Here is a 19,331-nt window from a genome sequence, read left to right as displayed (position 1 = left end):
CGCGCTGTGTGTGTGTGTGTGTGTGGTGGGGGGGACGTACGGACCGAATTGGGGGACGAGCCCGCGCACCTGCGCACAGGCTCCGCGAGGTGCGCGCTCTGCTCGGGGACCCGAAAGGGCCCACTCGGGGAGCGCGGAGCCGTGCGTCCGCGAACGGGGTCGGGGGCACGCGAGCGAATACAAAAGGGGGTGTGGGATCTCCACGGCCCTCTGTCTTCCGGGGCGCGCAAGGGGCTTCTGCCCGAGTCCTGGTCACACTCGCTCGCCTGCGCAGCCCCTTGGGAAACGGGCCTGGAATTCCTGTTGGGAGGAGGGAGGGGGGAGGGGAGTCAGCAGGGACTCCAGAGTTGCTGCCATAGGCCGGCCTTTGGCCATCAGCATGGGGCATTCGTGCTGTGACCTTTCCAGTGGAGGAAGTGACCCGCAAACGCAGCTGTGTACTTCCTTGGTGAAGAGGACACATTCATTTATAAATCCAATATCCATTAAGGTCACTCTGCCGGCCGGGTGTGAGGCCTCGGTGGGGGAGGGGGTTGTGGCTGGCGAGGACACAAAGATGACTGCCCTGGAGGAGCTCAGAGCCTTATGCTTCTTTTCTCTCCCCTCCCCGCAGGTAAGGCTGGCCTCTCTGCAATCCGGGGCCTGAGCTCTGCCATGGGGGTAGGGGTGTCTTTACTGCTGCAGTTTTCTCTGACATCTGGGGGCGGCCAGAGTGTGGGCCGAAGCAGGCGCTGCAGTCGCAGGAGTATCCCCAGGAGGAGCTGGAAAAAGCCTCGTCTCCAGCTCCACAGTCTCCAGGGTAGAGTCGGGCCTTCTTTGTTGGATTCCCAGTTCCTCCCAGAGCCCCAGCATTCGGGGGCTCCCCATCCTGGGGAAGGAAGGCGCCCGAGGGGGAAGGATCCCATTCTCGCATCCTGGAGCCTCCCAAGTGCTCAGTCTGGCGGTTGGGAGTGGGTCACATCTGCTCGGGGGCGGAGTGCACACTAGGGAATTTAGGTTGTGCAGGAGCTTGTGGGCAGGCAGTGAGGGTCCCTCAGGGGTCTGACCGCCACCCCACCCCTCAGTGGCTAGAAGGCTGTCCTGCAGGATTCTGGGCTCCCTGGCGCTGTGGAGTTGCCGAATGTGGGGCGGCCCCTGGCGGGGTTGGGGCAGGACTGGACAGGGGACGGAGGTTACGGTCTCTTCTTTCCTCTGCTTCTGATGCCCCGATAATCCTTGCCACCCCGGGGGAGGCAGCGCCAGGGCCCTGGCCCCGAGGGCAGCAGGCTGTGGGTGTCCCTGGATTGTGGGGAGCTTTCGCTCCTGTGATGTCCTAATCGTGCGTGTGTGGGTAGAGGGTTTTAGGCGGGCAGAGCGTGGGCACAGTCTGGACAGGCGGTGGCCCGGCATTGTGCTGGGCTGGGAGTAGCAACCAGCGCCCCCGTCCTGTTCCCGGAAGGGCCGTTCTCGCTCCTTCTCCAGGCTTCTACCCTGAGAGACCGAGGTGAGGAAGGCTGAAAGTGGCTCCTGTGGTGTGATTAGAGCCGGGTGGGTAATAGGAATGAAAGGCTATAGAAATTTCTTTCTGTGAGGTCTTTACAAACCCAGATATTTAAGAGGAAAGAACACTGGCCCGGGGCTTGAGAAGAACCTGTCCCCCTAGTCTCGGTTCTGCCGTTGACTTACTCTGTTCCCTCGGCTAGTCTTGTCACCTTTTATGCCTCACAGCTGCTTCTCTGTCAGGCTGGGAGCTTAATGTTTGCTCGTCCAGCCTCACAGTTGCCGTGAAGCTCAGATGTGGCAACAGGAAATAGGAGCCCTTAAGAGAAGGCAGCAGGGCCGCGCTCGGGAAGGCGTGAAGCACGCAGGGGGCGGCGCTGCGCTTTCTGCTGCTGCAGGAACGTGTGTGCTGCCAACTCTGGCGTGTTTACTTTATGCCAGACGCATGGCCGCCGTCCGCCGCCGTCAGGGGATCCCAAGAAGTGTCAGAAGTCCCTCCCTCTGGTAGTTTCCAGGGTCACTAAAGGCTGATGACAAATATACTTGAAACATTATGTCTAGAAGACCCAGATTAACATCATAAAGCACCTACGAGGAAACGGAAGAGCCTTCCAGATTCAGGGGCTCTCGGAGTCCAGGGGGTGAGGGCAGCCAGGGCGGGACCGGGGCCGGCGACCAGGTCTCTAGAGTGACCGTGCTTTTCTGCCCGCAGCACAGGAAGAGCCGATGCTGGAACGTCGCTGCAGGGGCCCCCTGGCCATGGGCCCGGCCCAGCCCCAACTCCTTTCGGGGCCCTCCCAGGAGTCACCCCAGACCCTGGAGAAGGAGCCCCGCGGGCTGAGGTTACAAGGCACCTCTGTGGCCAAGTCGGGAGGCCAAGCCCCCGGTCGGGTCCATCGCTGTGCCCACTGTCGAAGGCACTTCCCGGGCTGGGTGGCCCTGTGGCTTCACGCCCGACACTGCCAGGCCCGGCTGCCCCTGCCCTGCCCTGAGTGCAGTCGTCGCTTCCGCCACGCCCCCTTCCTGGAGCTGCACTGCCAGGTCCACGCTGCTGCCACCCCAGACCTGGGCTTTGCCTGCCACCTCTGCGGGCAGAGCTTCCGGGGCTGGGTGGCCCTGGTTCTGCATTTGCGGGCCCACTCGGCTGCAAAGCGGCCCATCGCCTGCCCCGAGTGCGAGAGACGCTTCTGGCGACGAAAGCAGCTCCGAGTGCATCTGCGGCGGCGCCATCCCCCTGCCCCCGAGGCCCGGCCCTTCATATGTGGCAACTGTGGCCGGAGCTTTGCCCAGTGGGACCAGCTGGTTGCTCACAAGCGGGTTCACGTTGCCGAGGCCCTGGAGGAGGCAGCAGCCAAGGCTCTGGGGCCACGACCCAGGGGTCGCCCGGCGGTGACAGCCCCCCGGCCCGGCGGGGACGCGGTCGATCGGCCCTTCCAGTGCGCCTGCTGCGGCAAGCGCTTCCGGCACAAGCCCAACCTGATCGCCCACCGCCGCGTGCACACGGGCGAGCGGCCCCACCAGTGCCCCGAGTGCGGGAAGCGCTTCACCAATAAGCCCTACCTGACCTCACACCGGCGCATCCACACCGGCGAGAAGCCCTATCCGTGCACCGAGTGCGGGCGCCGCTTCCGCCACAAACCCAACCTCCTGTCTCACAGCAAGATCCACAAGCGATCCGAAGGGTCTGCGCAGGGCACCCCCGGCTCGCGGAGCCCCCAGCTTCCAGCCGGGCCCCTGGAGCCCTCGGCGGAGCCCACCCCGGAGGCCCGACTGAGACCCGCTCAGGAGCCTGCCCCCGCGCCTCTGCGGGAGGCCCCGGGAGAGGCCCCCCGGGAACAGGCGGAAGCCCCGCCGTCTCTCTACAGCTGCGGGGACTGCGGCAGGAGCTTCCGGCTGGAGCGCTTCCTGCGGGCCCACCAGCGGCAGCACACGGGGGAGCGGCCCTTCACCTGCCCCGAGTGTGGGAAGAACTTTGGCAAGAAGACGCACCTGGTGGCCCACTCCCGCGTCCACTCTGGGGAGCGGCCCTTTGCCTGTGAGGAGTGCGGGCGCCGCTTCTCCCAGGGCAGCCACCTGGCAGCCCACCGGCGCGACCACGCGCCCGAGCGGCCCTTCGTCTGCCCGGACTGCGGCAAGGCTTTCCGCCACAAGCCCTACCTGGCAGCCCACCGGCGCATCCACACCGGCGAGAAGCCCTACGTCTGCCCCGACTGCGGCAAGGCCTTCAGCCAGAAGTCCAACCTGGTGTCCCACCGGCGCATCCACACCGGCGAGCGCCCCTACGCCTGCCCCGACTGCGACCGGAGCTTCAGCCAGAAGTCCAACCTCATCACCCACCGCAAGAGCCACATCCGGGACGGCGCCTTCTGCTGCGCCATCTGTGGCCAGACCTTCGACGACGAGGAGAAGCTCCTGGCCCATCAAAAGAAGCATGATGTCTGAGGCGGCGGCCTGGGCGCGGTTCACACGGAGGGGCACCGCAGGGGGCCTTGGGACCTGTGTTGCTGCAAGGGGTGGGAGAGGCCGGGAATGAGCTGGGCCCTGTTAGAGAGGGAGGTCACCCCGCACGGGCCCGGGAGCCCGGCCTCCAGCTGGCGTTTGCTAAGGTTCTGTCCACATGGTCCTGTGCCCTGCAGAAGCAGCAGTTGCAGCTCCACCCACCATCCACCTGGAGGGGCCCCAGGGGACAGGAAGACCCTTCTTCAGTGGTGTCAACGCCTTAACGTCCCTGTCCTTCATGAATTCCTCTGGCTCGGTGTTGGAGTAGGTGCGGTGCGGTCCTTAGAAGCTTAGGGGGTGGGTGAGCGCTTGGGAGAAGTGGGCGGCAGGTCCGGGGCGCCCGGGAGAACCTGCTGGCCTTCTTGGGGAGCGCTGGGAGCGAAGCTGAGCTGCTCTGACCCATCTCCAGCCCCCCCACGCCAGCCCGCCCTCCTGCCCTTGCACTGGCGCCCACACTTGGAGAGACCCGTCTGCCGTTGGTCTCAGCTCTGATCAGCCCCAGGGCACTCCCCTCCTGCCTGACTCGCTTTGTTCCCACCAGGAGCATCCCCTGGCTGTCGTCTGAGCACCCCGGCCCGCCCTCACTCCTTCCATAACCCCACGTTGCAGAGAGGACTGCCCCCTGGTAACAGCCTCCACCGACGGGAGAAGAGGGGCGTTTCCTTTTCAGCATTTCTAGCACCTGGACACCCAGCCTCTGCGACACTTAGGTGACAGGGAGTCCCCGCCTGCTGAGGCCCTGGTTCTAACGTAGGATAATTCTAATTGTTAGAAGTTCTTCCTTATAATGAATGAAATCTGCTTTCCTATCATTTCTACCTACTGGGCCTTGTTCTGTTCTTTGGAACTAAACAGAACAACCACTTACCCTCCTTTTCAAACTAGAGAATAAAGATTTGGTTTTAGAACTGGTGGCTGAGAAGTGTTCCTTTCTCTGGGGAGCCGCGGCGTCTGAGGGAGTAGGTGTGGTGCAGTCCTTAGAAGCCCCGAGGAAGAGGAGGCTGGGGGATGTGGGCTCTCGGTCACAGGCCAGGTGCCCCGACTTGAGCCCCTCTGTACCCTGCCTCCAGTCCTTCCTTGGGGAAGGCCGGGCACACCCAACAATTAGGGCTACTTCTCTAGGGGTTCAGCCTTTTGTGGGGTCAAGGCAGACTTGTCAGGTACCAGTTAGCAGGGGGAAAGGTCCGATTTGACTCCGTCTGTCCTGCAGTACCTCCCCGGCCGGCCTGCTGCAGTTCCCCGTTTCTGTTATTATGGATGCTTCCCTGCACTGTTGTTTCATACAAATTGGAGCGTCTATGTTTGACAGGTATCAATAGGCCCTTTTCCTACCAGTCTTAGTAATTTCTGTGTAGATCCCTGGCACCTAGCATAGTCTGGTGCATAATAATAGCAGCCACGATTAGTTTATGTAAGTGGCACCTTGCAAAGAAGTTTACCTAAATATCTCACGCAATCCTGTGCAGTAGGTACTCTTCTTTTACAGATGAAAGCATTTGCTCAAGGTCATGTAACATGATCACCAGAGGTCCGTCTGACTCCTGGAACCTGTGCTTTTGACCCCGGCCGTATATTTATTGGGTATGTCGCTGCTTTTAGTGAAGATAAGTATTAAATACCTATTGTGTGCTTGATGTTGGGATGGAAACTGGGAGTTTATACAAAGCTAAGCCCCAATCCTCCCCCCTAGGAGGTGTAGGTCTGGGGTGGACATATATGTGTACACGAATAACGAGTAGAGAGAGGAATGGCGGTGGGTGGGTCTCTAAGTGTGTAGGAAGGAAGCAGACAGCTTCAAAGCTTCATACTGGCTTATGGGGTTATGTGGCCACTTAAAAACCTGTGTAGTTGATGGTAAATTATCTTTTAGAGCCTGGGGGTGTGCTGGCAAGAGAGCCTCACTTAAATATGTCTCCCTAAGGGAGTCAGGGCTTCAAGGGAAGGGAACAGTGCTTTGGGGGGCAAGGGGGAGGATGTCGAACAGGAAAGTAGGTAAATGTCTGAGGGTGATGGGCAGGGAGCAGGAAGTAGGTCCTCAGGCGTCTGGGGTTAGTATTGGGGTTGGGGGAAAAGGATGAGAGGGAATCTTGACCAGCGCTCCTGACTTGATGAAAATCACCTTTTAGGAAATGCCTGGTGTATGGGGAGGGTGGACGTTGTCCTCTCGCGCTATGCTGCCCACTGCTTTTGAGTAGAGATGGTGAAGAGAGGTCCAAAGATCAGGGAAAGCCAGAGAAGTGGCCCTGAGGGGTCTGGTAAGGCAGGGACAGAATGAACTTGCCCATAGTTCTGGAGTCCCTCGGGGGCCTAGTGGGTCCCAAGGCCTGCTCATCATGGCACATACTGACAGCAGTCTCGAAGGAGGAAATTCCTCAGTTGGAGGGATCAGAGCTTGGCTGACAGGAGCCACGCTTCTGAAGAGTGCAAGGTTTTACGTTTATTTTTTTTCTTCTTCTACAATTACAAAAGTATTATCTCATCAAAATTAAACAATGCAGACATACTTAAATTCGTTTTTTAATGTGGAAGTCCTCCGTTTCCCCCATTCCACCCTCCATCGTTTCCCGTGCATTTGCAGACGTGTATGTGTAGCTTACCTGTTTTTTGTTTGTTTGTTTGTTTTCGCTTAATGGAAAAAGGATCTCAGATACGCTTCATTCTTTCTACCCTTGAGATACCTTTGGTTATGAAATGTCAATCTGGAGGAAATCTTTCACTCTGTAGAGAAGGAAACAAGCCTAGGAGGTGGAAATGACTTTACCTCCACGAATGAATCTTTAAAGAGTCGATGGCCTAGTGATACCCGGAGGATTATTTTACAAACACACCTGTAGACAATAGATCCAGTTAGGGTCCTGCAAAAATCCAGTAAGGCAAGTATGTAACTAGAATCTTATCAACTCTTTTATAGATGAATAAGTCAAAATCTAGGGACAGAGTATCTTTTGTAAAAAGTGCACACAAAGTTTGTGGCTGAACTGCTAGAATCTCGCCCAGGGAGGCTAACAGCAGCTGGCCCCATGGCAGATGCTTAGTAGGCAGCTGCTGACTGATTAGTTAGAATAAGATCCACTCGCTGAATGGTAAGGTGTGTAGGAAGTCTGAGAGATGCCAGCTTCTGTTTGTGTCAACCTATGTCCCAAAGGCGGTTTCTAAGCAGCTCAGGAGAGCGTCCTGCCCGGTGGGAGCTGATGTAGCTGGTCCCTGTGAGGTGGCAGTGGGAGGGACGTTACTGACATAAAGGAGCCTTTCCTTCAGTCAGGGCGAGTAGAGGAGGAAGTCTCTGGGAACAGAAGACCCGCCTTGGCCGTCTGGACCCCGCCTCTAAAGCAGCAGTGACACTTGGCCTAGGAAAGTAACCTCCGCATGTCACCGTTTCCTCAAGGAGGAGGCGAGGGGTTGGATTGAATGATGTCTTAGTCTCTCGTAGAGAGAGACCCGGGGTCGTTTATCACGTGCCCTCGACGTGGCGAGCCCCGCGGGTGCGGAGGCGATTTCTCTCCTGTCACACGAGACACGCACATCTCACTCCAACACCGGGTGTGCCGTAGTGCCGAGCACCACCATGTCACGTGCACGCTCGCGTGTGAGCGTCCGAGCGGGGTTCGTGCTCGTTCCCCGGGACCCCGGCACCAAGAGCGGTGCGGGCGCGTCACAGGCGGCGGGCGGAGAGTGGCCGAGCGATTAGATCGATTTCGGAGCGCGCGGGCCCGGACGGGAGAGCCGGGCGGAGGGGAGGAGAGGGAGCGGCGGCCAGCGCGGACACGGGTCACAGCCTGGCCTCGTCCCCGCCCCTCCGTCTCTGAGTCCTCCACCGGGTCCGGTGCCTGGCGGTCAACGCGTTAATACCGCTGGCCCCCCGCCCCCGCCGGACCCCGCGGGAGGCGAGGTCGGCCCGCCCCCCCAGGCCATTGGCTCCAGAGAACAAAGGGGCCGCCCCGCGGGCTCCTCTGATAGGGCCAAGCTGGTCATCTGAGCGGCGCAGCCAATCAGGCGGCGGGGCGGCCCTGGGGATGGCCAAGCTGGCCAGCCAATGGGGGGCGCGTGTGCCCCGGGACTGGCGGGGCTGGGGAGCCCAGTGCCCAAGTCGCCCCGGGGTGGCAGTTCCCGTTAACCTTAGCCACAAAGTCAAAGGTATTTATTCCCGTCCCCTCCCTCCGAGTCCCTCTGAATCCGGGCGGGGTGGGGCGTGCGGAGGGACGGACCGCGCAGTGGAGCCGGTGTCCAGCTCCGCTTCTCCCGCGCTGCCTCCACCCAGCCGCGGGCTGGAGGCGGCCTCAGGGGCCTCGGGGTCCCCTGAGCCCCCCACCCTCCGGCACCGAACTTTCCCCAGCCCCACACAACCCGTGGGGCCAGGGGCCGGGGTCGTGCGTGGGAGGGGCTGCAGGCCAGGTTAGAGAGCAGGAGGGGGCCCTGTGAGAGCGGGAGGAACCGGGTGGTGAGTGGTGTGGGGGGCGGGACTGCCCCCCACCCTCCCCCACGGCCCTCCAGGCGCGCTCTGCTACAGCGCTGTCCCGATGTTCGGGAGTTGTGACAATATCCTCGAAAGATCGAGCCTCTGGAGGGCAGGAACCCCAGTGCTCGCAGCAGAGTGACACATAGTAGGTGCCTAATAAATCATTAAATGAGCGAGGCTAAGGGTTGGGGTGAGAACAATGAGAGGGAAGCACCACAGAAACTGGAAGTGTGTGCCTAGGGGTCTCCCCGAAATTCTTATTGCAGGAAAATGGGCATGGGAGCCAAGATCTCAGTGGGGGTGGCGTAGGGGCTGGGGGCTTCTTCCTCTGTAAAGGTGGAGGGTATGGCGATGCCACCTGCTCCCTGCAGCCTTCTGTTCCCAGAGGGAGCAGGTAGGATGGAGCCTGGAGTGGGTCTTGGTCAGCTAGAGCCAGGTTGGGTGTGGTCAAAGCCGTAGAGGTTGGGGGCAGAATGTGTAGGCTGTTCTTTTTAGGTCCCTGTGTTCATCTGTGAAATGAAGAGATTAGAGAGTACTGGTCTCCCTTCAACTCCGAGCTTCCAAAATTCTGTAATCTGTTTTGGACTTACATTTCTTTTATTTAAATGTTCTTTCATTAAAATTGTTACTCATGGTTTACAGCATGCGGGACCTTGGGCTGGGTGTCGGGGAGAGAAAAACACTCCCTGTGTTAAGATGTTTACAGCCTTGTGTGGAGACAGACTAATTATCGTTATACCATGTGGGTGGTGCTGGGTTGGGTTGGGCGGGTGCACAGGTTAAGCAGAGAAGGGCCCCCAGCTGACCCTGGCATATCCAAAAAGGCTTCCTGGTCACAGTGGTCCCTGATCTGCACTGGGCGGGAAAGAATTGGGCAAGAATATTCCAGGACTGGCCACAGGCGTGCGACAACTAGGCAAGGTCACAGGGCCGCAGAGTGGGACAATGGGGCAGATTGGGGTGCAGTGAGGAGAGGTGAGCAGAGGCCAGGTTCAAAGTGGTCTTGCCAAGAAATTTTTAGCTGAACCTGAAAAGTGTTGAGGATCTACCGAGTATCTTCAGCGAAGTGGTCACGTGTCCAAATGGCAGTTTTAGGAAAATTGCTCAGAGTGGTGGATGGATTGGAAGCACAGTCTCCAGTAGAGCAGGGGTGAGGCCTGAACTGAGGCAGCGAGCGGCAGCAGCAGGAGGCCTGGAGGTATTAAAAAGTAACACTGATAGGACTTAGCGACCTATGGATTGTGAGGGTTCACGCTCTGTGGTAGTGAAAGGTGGTGGCATTTTCAAGGGGCCTGATGAAGACTCGTTGTCTCCCCTGGGAGGCCAGGTAGGCCCAGGGCAAAGGGCAGGGAGTGGCAGAGGTGGTCTGGTCCGTGCACCTGCCCCTGAAGGAAGTTAAGCTGAGGGATCCGAGGTTTCCTGGGGTGAGGCGGCCTGGAGAGAAGGAGGTGGTCAGAGTGGGCGGAAGGAGACCTGACGTCTAACTCTCTGAGGCAGGAGTGTCACCTCTGGGTCTCGCTTGCTTCATCTGACAAGGGGGAAACACTCCCTATTTTCCAAGCTCCTTGAATGCGGCAAAGAGTAGAAAAGTGTTCACAGATTAAAACGTGCTCCCCCGCCTCCGTTCAAAGTGTAGCAGGTAATGGGGGTCCCGGCCCTGGCAGGCTCCTGAGTCCTAGACTTGGGGTGGCAGAATGTGGATGCAGCTCTCTCTTCTAACGAGAGATGGGTGAGCAGAGACTGTGACGGTGACGCCCTGTGTGTGGGACAGGTGTGCGGCAGGGAGGTGGGGGTGGGACATTTCCAGCAAAGATGTGCGTGTCAGGCAGGTAGAGGCAGAAGTCCTGGAAGGAGGTGCCTCAGGGATGGGCGTCGGGTCGAATCGGGACCTCCGGGCAGAGGACAGGCATGAAGAGCTGCTGCCCTGGCTGTCCACAGGCCTGGTTCCTAGGGAAGGCCGGCAGATGGGAACTGAGGTCACTGACCCCGGCTCTTCCTACCAAGCAGCCCTGTGGTACAATCCTACATGGTGGGGAGTGGGGAGGGGATGTGGCAATGGCCGTGACCTAGAAAGAATTCATCTCACCTTGTCAACATTTCTCAGAGTCCTTTCATACTGCGCCCCACCCCCTCATTTGATACAGCAGTTCCGTGCACAGGGGCAAGCATTATTTCCATTTGCAGATGAGGAAACTGAGGCCCAGAGAATGAAAGTGGCTGGCCTGGGGTCACGTGGCTAACTTGGCACTTTCCCCTTCCACACAGTCTTTCTGTGGGAGGATGGCCTGCCCTTCCGCATTGCTCCTCACCTCTGTCCCCTCTCCGAGGACTGAGGACCACAGTGAAGATGCTGGAGTAGGAGATGGTTTATAAGGTTCAGAAAGTATAGTGCTCCCACAGACTTCCTTCACCTGATGCTTGTAACCAACCTGCGGAGCAGGTATTTTCAGTCACTGTCGCCGTTAGGAACCTAGGACTAGAAGGGAAGTGACTTGCCAAGGACAAGTGGGCTAGAACTCGGGGCTCCCAGCCTTCAAGGGGAGACTGGGCTGAGGAGCCTGCCCTGGCGGTGCCCAGGTTCACAGGGATCGGGGTAGGGCCCGCTGCTGCCTTCTGGGCTGGGTGCCCACAGTCCTGTCTGGGGAAGGGCTCCTGCTACGCTGGGCTAGCTGGGCAGAGCCTAATTCTCTTTCTAGGGCTTTCTGTCCCTCCAGCTTCTCCCGAGCCAGCTGCGGCCTTGCTGGCCTCATGCCTCTCCTCTGCCCGGCACAGGTAACCCAGCAAGTGACTGTCCCCATCATACTACCTCTGATTTCTCCTCCAGGCTTCCTGGCTCACTGTGGCTGCTTCGCTTCCATTCTCGCCTTCCTGGGTTTGGTTCCTGGAGCAGAGGGCCAGAGGGGATGGCGTGGCCCTGGGAGGGTAGGTGGGCGTCTCCATCCCCACCAGTGCGCTGGGTTGTTTGTGCTGACGTGGTTCAGTGGGCGTGCTTGAGTCTCTGGATCTTGAGTTGTTCAATTTCTCAATTTCTTTGTACTTTGCGTGCACAACTGTGCAGGTGTTCTCATGTTTGGGTATCTCTGTGCTTTTGCACCTTTGACTTTTGTTTACTGAGCTGTGTTAGCTGGTAGATGTGAATGTCTGGGTGTGTTTGTGTGTGAGTTTCTTCTCATATGCCTATGATGATCTATTTCAAATGAAAGATCCACTGACGCTAATGAAACTTGGTTTCCCAGGCGGAGAACATCGACTCCTCTTGAGAGGCTGATCTATTGTCAGTGAGGAAGCACTGGGGATAGAGGCACCCCCTCTTTAGTCCTGCATTTGTTTCATTCATTCATTCAATATAAACTGAGTCCCTTCTGCATATCAGGGACCAGGCGGGGCAAGGCCTTCCTTCCTGGAGTGTCCGGTCTGCTGCCCGTCGCCCAGCAGAACTTCGTGACATATTCTTCTCTGCTGTCCATTATGGTAGCTCTAGTCACAGGCGGCTGTTGAGCACTCGAAATGTGGCTGTTGTGATTGAGAAATAGATTTTTAATTTAACTTATAGGAATTTAACTGCACGTGGGTTTAGAAAGCAAACTTTAAGTTCTGGGACGTCTCGTACCTTCTCGTGGGAAGCGACGTGGTCGCGGGGCGGGCCGACGCCAGCTGGGTCCTGGCTCCAGCGCTCACTAGCCGTGTGACCCGGAGCAGGCAGCTTAGCTCCTCGGAGCCGTGGTTCTTATGGCGAATGGCTACGAGGGATGGAAAGGTGATGCTTGGCACACAGTCGGTGCGCCGCGGGCGGTGCTGGGTCCCTGTCCCTCCTGCCGTCTTGGCTGACCACCCCCTCTCCTTCCCGTAGCCGTCAACATCGAGGTGATCAGGGGAGCCCCCATCCCCGAGAGCGAGAGCCCTGCACCCCAGGGCACTCTGAGAGCCGCCGCAGGGCTGCCCGCGCCGGCCTGGGCCCGGCCTCGAGCCCCGCTCCCCGGGGCCTGACCTGCCTGAGCGCCCACGGGTGGGTCAGGGCGGCCAGAGCTGCTGAGGGGAGGAGGCGGGGAGGGGGCGAGTGGGGGAGGGCGGGAGGCCGAGTGGGTGGGCGATGCACCAAACACTAGGTGGGTGAACCGGCTGAGGGCTGGGACAGATGTGGTTAATGGGAAGGTGGGGGAGCATGGCAGCCCCACTGGGGTGCAGGAGCAAGGGGCAGCTCAGAGGGGCGTCCGCTGGGTGCGAGGGGGCACCTGGGGGGGACCACCCCTGTGGGGGCAGCGTTGTTGGCGTAAGTGAGCAGCCGCAGACTGAGGCCCTGGGTGCAGGCCTGGGTCGGGGCTCATGGCTGCGCAGGGCCTGGGAGCTGGGCTTTTGGCCAGGGTTTGGGGAGATGCCACCCCTCAAAGCCTCAGCTTTCGGTCGGGGGCGGGTGGCCAGTCCCTGCTCCGCTGGTGACAAAGGACACAGGAGGCACCATCCGCTTCTCCTCTACCTGGGGCCTGAGTCTGTGAGGGGAGATGTGTCTGGCTGGAGGAAAAGTTCAAGGGCCTGAGGCCGGGAGGATGCGGGGAGACCGGACAGGTCCCCTCACTGCCTCTCCGCCGAGGCTTTCTCCTCACCCCAGCTGCTCTCCACCCCCAAGTTTCTGCTAACACCAAAACTCCTTTGTTACCTTCCCCTGCCCCCAGACCTCACCACCTGCCGCAGGCCACAATCCCGGCTTTGTGTGGTCTGGCAGTTGTCATGGCAGCTGCCCCAGCGGAGGCCTTCCGGTTGAGGGGCTCCCATCCCAACCGCAGCCAGACCTGCATGAGGCGGGCAAGGCTCAGAGCCAGGACCTGGGGAGGGGGACGTGTATCCCGGTCTCCACAGAGCTTGCTGGGCCTGGAGGGGAAAGGTCAGTGGAGATTGGGGTCAGGGCCAAGTGGCCTGCGGGGACTGGTGGGGGTGGCAGCTCGGCCTCCGTTGCCTCCTGTTTTTCGGCCGGGGCATTTTGCTGGGCAGCTTACTCACTGGGTTCCTGTGTATCTCTCAGGTCAGCTGACAGATGTGTCAGGTGGGGTGAGGAGGGCGGAAAGGGCACAGCTCGGAGGCGGGGGGATGTGCCTGGTGGCCCGGCTGACCTGGAGAGACCTGGCTGCGAAGAGGGACCTCTCCGTGGTTGGCTGTCTCAGGGTTTGTCGTCAGGTCACCTGCCGGCCTGTGTTCTGGATGGACCGCCTGAGCGAGCACACAGGCGGGGGGGGGGGGGGCATGGCCCACTCCTGTTTTTTTTGGGGTGGGGGCTCTGTCCCCATTCCTGTCCTCTTGTCCTCTCACCTCATTTTCTAGCCCCGCCCTCTCATGTCTGACTTCTCCTCTGGGGAGCCAGGAAGGTCCCCTTCCTTCCATGTCCGCTTCCATCTTACTTGGACCACGAGCCCCGCGAACCTTGCCGTGGCCAGGACAGAAGTTCCCAGGGACGCGGGAGTTAATGCACTGTGAATTAGAGCCTTTCTGCCACCTGAGGCGATTTTTAGGCCCTGCTGCCTCTTGGAAGACAGAATGGATCAAGTAGGACTGACTTGGTTGGGCTCACGGGGCCTCTTGTTGCGTTGGGTTGGGGTTCTGTGAATAAGGCCAAGCCCCGCCCACCCTCCTCACCCTGAACTGTGGCTCCAGCTGCCCGACTGGGTTTCCCAGAGTCGAGGTGGCCTTCCTGTCCTCTCGTCCCCTGAGCGTCTTTAGGCAGACGTTGGCGAGAGGCTTCCCCGAGGCGAAGGATGCAGAGTAACCTTTAGGGGACAGGTGGCACGAAGGCAGGAGCACTGGCATCCACCAGGGCCCCCCAGAGGCCTTTTCCCTTCCTCTTCCCGAGGCCCCCCCGGTTCTCTGCACCACAGCAGGCTTTAGTGTCTCTAGGAAACCACAGGAGGATGCGGAGCAGACTCTTGCTGGGGAAATACAATTAAAAACAAAATCTGCCAACTCAGAAAAGCTCCCCACTGAAGACAGTTTTATTACTGAATAAGCCTCATACCAGAAAGAGACGCACATCGCAGGTAATCCGCTAGGGGGAGGGGCGTCTCTCTCCTTTTCGTACCCGGGAAAATGATTTTTCTATATTTTAGATTCTCCCCTCCCACCTGCCCTCTTGGCAGGGTCTAGATTCCCGGCCTGGGTCCCTGCCCCAGGAGTGGCTGCTGGAAGGGGACCTGGGAGAGGGAAGGGGGGACCCTTAGTATGAGGTCTCTGGGGGGCTCTTGAAGGCCCCGGTTGGGGGCCAAGGTAAGACTGGGTTTCCTGTGATGGGGCTGAGCCGAGGGGCCCGGAAGGAAGCACTGACTGATGCCTGGAAAAACCCCTTGGTCACAGCTTTTGGAGCTGAGCCGACAGCCACAGGTCCTTGCTGGGCCCTTTGGGACTGTGGGGAGAAAGGGGGTACAGGCGTGTGAAACAAGGTCCCCATCCTTAGGAGAGGCAGTCCATGGCACTGGGTGGAGAAAATGCACCCCAGGCCGCCTGCCCACAGCCCCCCTCTGAGTGTGGGTCAGCCGGCAGCGTTTGTGCCCAGCATCCCTGTGAGTGCCCGCTGTGCGGGGCCTCTGTCCCAGGCCCCAGGCACTCTGCAGTGGGCACGAAAAGATGCTGTCCTCGCGATGACAGGGATAAGCAGACAAGTAACTACTACATCAGGGGGCCGAGTGTCACGGAGGAGTGTGCAGTGGCGCTGGGCTGCGATCCGACCCAGAGGAGCCAGGAAAGGCCACTCCGAGGAGGCGGCATCTAGGCCGAGACCTGAAAGAGACGAGGGGGGCCTTGCAGAGGTCTGGAGCGGCACCCCACGCAGGGGGCAGCCAGCGCAAAGCCTGAGGCATCCGAGCAGCGTGACCTGTCCCCAGTAGTGTTCAGGCAATAAGTGAGCCCATCAGGGAATGTCCTGACAACCTGCGTGCTAAACAAAAGATGAGCCCAGATCAGCGGACGGCACCCCAGCTGGGCTGTGTGTGTGCTGGTGCGGAGAGCTCCCCGGGGAGGGGGGTTTTGTACTGGAACATGGATGGGGACCTTGAGAGAGGAGGGGCCGGTGACTTTGGAGGGACTCTGCCTTCCGGGGTGTCTGTACGACCTCTCCCTCCGTAACCTATTTGAGTTTCTGCCGGGGGATGGGGCGTGGGAGGGGAGCCCTTCACATGCTGCTCTATGGGTCCGGTCTGGGGGCTAGTAGGCCTGTGACCTTGCCCAGTGTCCCCATTCGGCCACCTCTGTGACTCCGGGCCTGTCAGCAACCCTCTCTGGCCTTAGTTACCTCTTCATAAAGTAGGAATGGTGCCTGTTTTACCTGCCTAGCAGGTATATGTGCGATTAAAAACACCTGCACGTTTCCACTGAGGCGATGGGTGGAAAAGCTCCTGAAGGAGCGGGGCTGCGTCTGCGAGGTGGCAGGGGGGCCGGGCGCCCCTTTCGTCCTTGTCTCACAGACCGATTCTCTCTGCCTCGCCTCACCCGCAGAGCGCAGGCGGGCAGCGCGTGCCGATGCCTGCGTGGGGCCTCCAGGATGGAGCGTGGCCTGGCTGGTGCCAGCACAGGTAAGAGAGAAGCTGGTCAGGTGCGAGCCAGCCTCAGCCCCCTCCCCAGGCCTGTCCCCCCTGTCCCTCTGCAGCCAGCTGAGGATGAGTTGCTGCCCTCCCTCACCGGTAGCTTAGAGAGAGGGTCGAGTTGCAGGGTGGGACCAGGATGTTGAAGGTCATGTCAAAGAATGGAACAAAACAGACTCTGAGAGCTAAGAAAATGACAAAGCACAGCCTACGACTTGCCATGTGAGGGAACATGCGTGCCCCACCCCCCAGTAGAAATGTGCGGGGTGCGGGGTTGTGGGGGGATTGAGTGGCGAGGTGTTTCAGTGCTGCTGCAGAGTTTATGGTGGTCATGCCGGTCAAACATTGAACACCCGCACTCTGGGTAGGACGAGGGGTTAAAACAAGCCCTGCTGTCCTTGTCATCCTCACCATAACTGGCATCGGTGCTGGGGTCACTCAGAGTTCATGGTCTGCGTCAGCTGACCCACTTAGAGCCCTTTGTGAGGAAATAGCCCGAAGCAGGGCGGGCTGTGTCCTGATGCCACCCCCTTCCCAGTCTGTCCCCCAGCTCCGTGTGGGCTGTCAGTTTGAATTTTTTGTGTGTGCGCGCGCACACGCACGTGTGTGTGTGTGTGTGTGTGTGTGTGTGAGACATTACCATAATTACAGGAAAACCTAGGAGAGTCGGTTCCAAACATTTTGGCCCTTTTTCCCAGGTAAACGCGCAAGGGGAGCGCTAGTTCACATGTGAGCGGGATCGCAGCGCGCGGGCCTGTCCGGACGGCCTCCTCCACTCAGCGGCGGCGTCCACTTACATTTCCTCCAGGTCTTCTCACGGCTCGATGGTCCCTTTCTTTTTATTGCTGAATAGTACTCCCTTGCGTGGTGTGCCGCTGCTCACCCGTCACCCACTGAAGGGCATCTCGGTTGCACCAAGTTCTGACAATTCTGAATAAAGCTGCTGTAAACATCTGTGTGCAGGTTTTTGCATAGACATAAGTTTTTAGCTCCTTTGGGCATATAGCGAGGAGCGTGATTGCTGGATCACACGGTGAGAGTACGTTTAGTTTTGTAAGGAACTGACTAATTGTCTTCCAAAGTGGCTGCACCGTGTTGCGTCCCTCGCCAGCATTTTTTTGTCATCAGTGTTTGGGATTTTAGCCATTCTAGTAGGTGGTGGTAGTATTTTAGCTGTTAGTGTAGAGGCCAACATCTCCCTTTCTCATTTTTAGAATTTTCTGGGCGATTTGTGCCAATGGTAAATTTTATAATTTACTTAATTAGGGTTGCACTGAATTTAAGCATCGTTTTGGCGTGAAGGGCTTCTTCTCATCTAGGAATATGACGTATTTGTCCTTTATTTACATTTTCTTGATCACTTCTATAAAGTTTTAGAGTTTTCTTCATATAAGCTTTACACATATATTAGGTTTATTCCCAGTTAGCTTTTATTGCCATTTTTTTAAGTTACAAATCGTTCTATGTTTTTCTATCTGGCGATCTTGTTGAAACTCTTTCATCGCTAATACTTTGTCAGTGGGTCGTCTCGTACATTCTAGGTGATAGTTTTCCTTTCATCTCTCTCTATATATTTCTTTTTTCCCTGTATGCTTTGGCTAATTCCTCAAGGACAATGTTGAAGAATGGCATCGCCAGTGAGCATCCTCGTCTTGTCCCTGACTTGAATGGACTTCTAATCTTTTGCCTTTGGTTATAACATTTGCCACAGTTTCTAGCATAGCTCCTTTGTCAACCTAAGAAAGTCTCCTGATGCTCCTACTTTACTAAGAGCTTCCCCCTTTCCCTTCCTCCTCCTCCCTCCTTCCCTTCTTCCTTCTCTCCCTCCAGAAATGCTGTTGAATCTTGTCATATGACTTTCCGCACCTGTGGAGATGGTATAAGGTTTTCCACTTTTGTTTTTTTTCCTTCGCCTGCAGCCCCTGGTCTATCCTAGGTGGTCTCCCATCCAAGTACTGACCAGGCCCGACCCTGCTTAGCTTCCGCGATCAGACGAGATCGGGCATGTTCAGGGTGGCGTGGCCGTAGTGGTTTTCCACTTTTTAAAACTCACTGTCACGGATTCTCCTGAGCCATTTCTGCAAGGTCCTGCTGTGCTGTTCTTTTAATACTGCTGGACCTGCTTTGCCGATGGTCTTGTGTTTGTTCTTGGAGTCTAGCAGAGAACCATAAAGCTATAATTTCCTGCCCGCCCCACCCTTGTCTTGTTTTGATCTTGGATTATGGTAGCTTGTAGGCTCCGTCCCTCCCTCTCCTCTTAGTCACTGTCACTGTTTATGAAAGCTGGGAATAATCCTTCCCTTGAAGTTTTAGTAGAACCTGTTTATACAGGTGAGGGGCCCGTGTCTCCTTTTCAAGGTAGAACTTGAGCTTTCTTTTCGGCCTCTTCTAGTTGACTATATAGATATGTTTTTACCCGTTCTTGAGTCAGTTTTATTCATTTATATTTGTTTCACAAAATCATCCATTTTATGTAGATTTTCAAACTGCCATACCATATTTTAGGAATCCTTTTCATATCTATATGTTCCCTTTATCCTATAAGCTCAACTTCTATCTTTTAATTGCTTCCTGCTTCCTTTGGGCCGATTCTGTTGTTAAACATTGGAACCCGTCGTCCAGAACCTCTTTGTTCACAACTGTTTCATTTCACCTACTTTTTATTGACTCTAAACTTCTTATTGAAGTGTGACACATAGAAAAATGTGTAGGTCGCAATCCTTATAAATTCTTATGACCATGCTCATGTAAGCAGCAGCATGCACACTGCCAGGACCCCGGCAGTCCCCTCTTCCAGTCACAGTGCCCTGTATAAGGGGACCATTATCCTGCCTTCTGCCTCCTCGATTAGTTTTGCCGGCTTTGAACTTCATATAAATGGAATCATCGTCTGTGTTTAGTGTCTGTAGCAGACCTTTTCCATCAAGCCGATGTCCATCACCTAGGGCAGCGGTCCCCAGCCTTTCTGGCACCTGGGACCGGAGCTCCTGTGAGAATCTAATGCCTTATGATCTGAGGCGGAGCTGAGGCGGTGATGCTGGCGCTGGGGAGCGGCTGCACATACAGATGAAGCTTCGCCCACTGCCAGCCGCTCACCACCTGCTGTGCGGCCCGGTTCCTAACAGGCCACGGACCGGTACCTACTGACCTAGAGGGACAAAGCGCCCCCGCAGACCTGAGCAGCCGTGTGCAGGACTCTCAGAAGTAAAGGGTACTAGGTTTAGTACAAGGCGACACCTGTTCTGGATGCCAAGACCTTTCTGGCCGACTTTCTTGTTCTTGGTTCTGTTGAAGAAAGGTGAGGTTGCTGAACAGCTGAGGTCCAAGCAGGTGAGGGG

At 57.6% G+C, this 19,331-nt stretch overlaps 2 protein-coding genes and 1 pseudogene across 8 annotated transcripts in view; 2 read left to right on the top strand and 1 right to left on the bottom strand.

Moving 5' to 3' along the window:
- The first annotated feature begins 7 nt into the window (after nucleotides 1–7).
- REPIN1 (replication initiator 1) lies at nucleotides 8–4,889 on the top strand. Of its 7 annotated transcripts, none has more exons than XR_001517704.2 (3): nucleotides 8–799; nucleotides 2,192–4,246; nucleotides 4,520–4,889. XR_001517704.2 is itself a non-coding variant. In XM_025039024.1 (3 exons), exon 3 carries the CDS (start codon nucleotides 2,206–2,208, stop codon nucleotides 3,919–3,921), a length of 1,716 nt encoding a protein of 571 aa, XP_024894792.1. In that variant the 5' UTR covers nucleotides 8–799; nucleotides 1,335–1,483; nucleotides 2,192–2,205; the 3' UTR covers nucleotides 3,922–4,889. The 7 variants fall into 7 exon arrangements, 6 of the variants coding, with proteins under 6 accessions (XP_024894792.1, XP_024894791.1, XP_024894790.1 ...); XM_025039024.1 differs by adding an exon at nucleotides 1,335–1,483 and having other exon boundaries at nucleotides 2,192–4,889; XM_025039023.1 differs by adding an exon at nucleotides 1,335–1,527 and having other exon boundaries at nucleotides 2,192–4,889.
- An 8,813-nt stretch (nucleotides 4,890–13,702) lies between these two features.
- ZNF775 (zinc finger protein 775) overlaps nucleotides 13,703–19,331 on the top strand; it is a 35,811-nt gene continuing 30,182 nt past the window's right edge. Inside the window, exons 1-2 of the mRNA XM_025039003.1 lie at nucleotides 13,703–14,457; nucleotides 15,908–15,984. Coding sequence (XP_024894771.1) covers nucleotides 15,954–15,984 — 31 coding nt within the window. The 5' untranslated portion in view covers nucleotides 13,703–14,457; nucleotides 15,908–15,953. The remainder of the gene's footprint in view (nucleotides 14,458–15,907; nucleotides 15,985–19,331) is intronic.
- LOC112469987 lies at nucleotides 17,904–18,023 on the bottom strand (annotated as a pseudogene).

Source organism: Pteropus alecto, unplaced genomic scaffold, assembly GCF_000325575.1.
Source record: "Pteropus alecto unplaced genomic scaffold, ASM32557v1 scaffold48, whole genome shotgun sequence".
Taxonomy (NCBI): domain Eukaryota; kingdom Metazoa; phylum Chordata; class Mammalia; order Chiroptera; family Pteropodidae; genus Pteropus; species Pteropus alecto.
The sequence above is the reverse complement of the archived record's forward strand: the minus strand, read 5'-3'. Positions and strand labels throughout refer to the sequence as shown.

Coding starts and splice junctions, on each gene's coding strand:
- REPIN1 (XM_006920642.3), top strand. CDS start 586: ATGCTTCTTTTCTCTCCCCTCCCCGCAGGTAAGGCTGGCCTCTCTGCA. Junction 800..2,191: donor CCAGCTCCACAGTCTCCAGG/GTAGAGTCGGGC, acceptor TTCTGCCCGCAG/CACAGGAAGAGCCGATGCTG.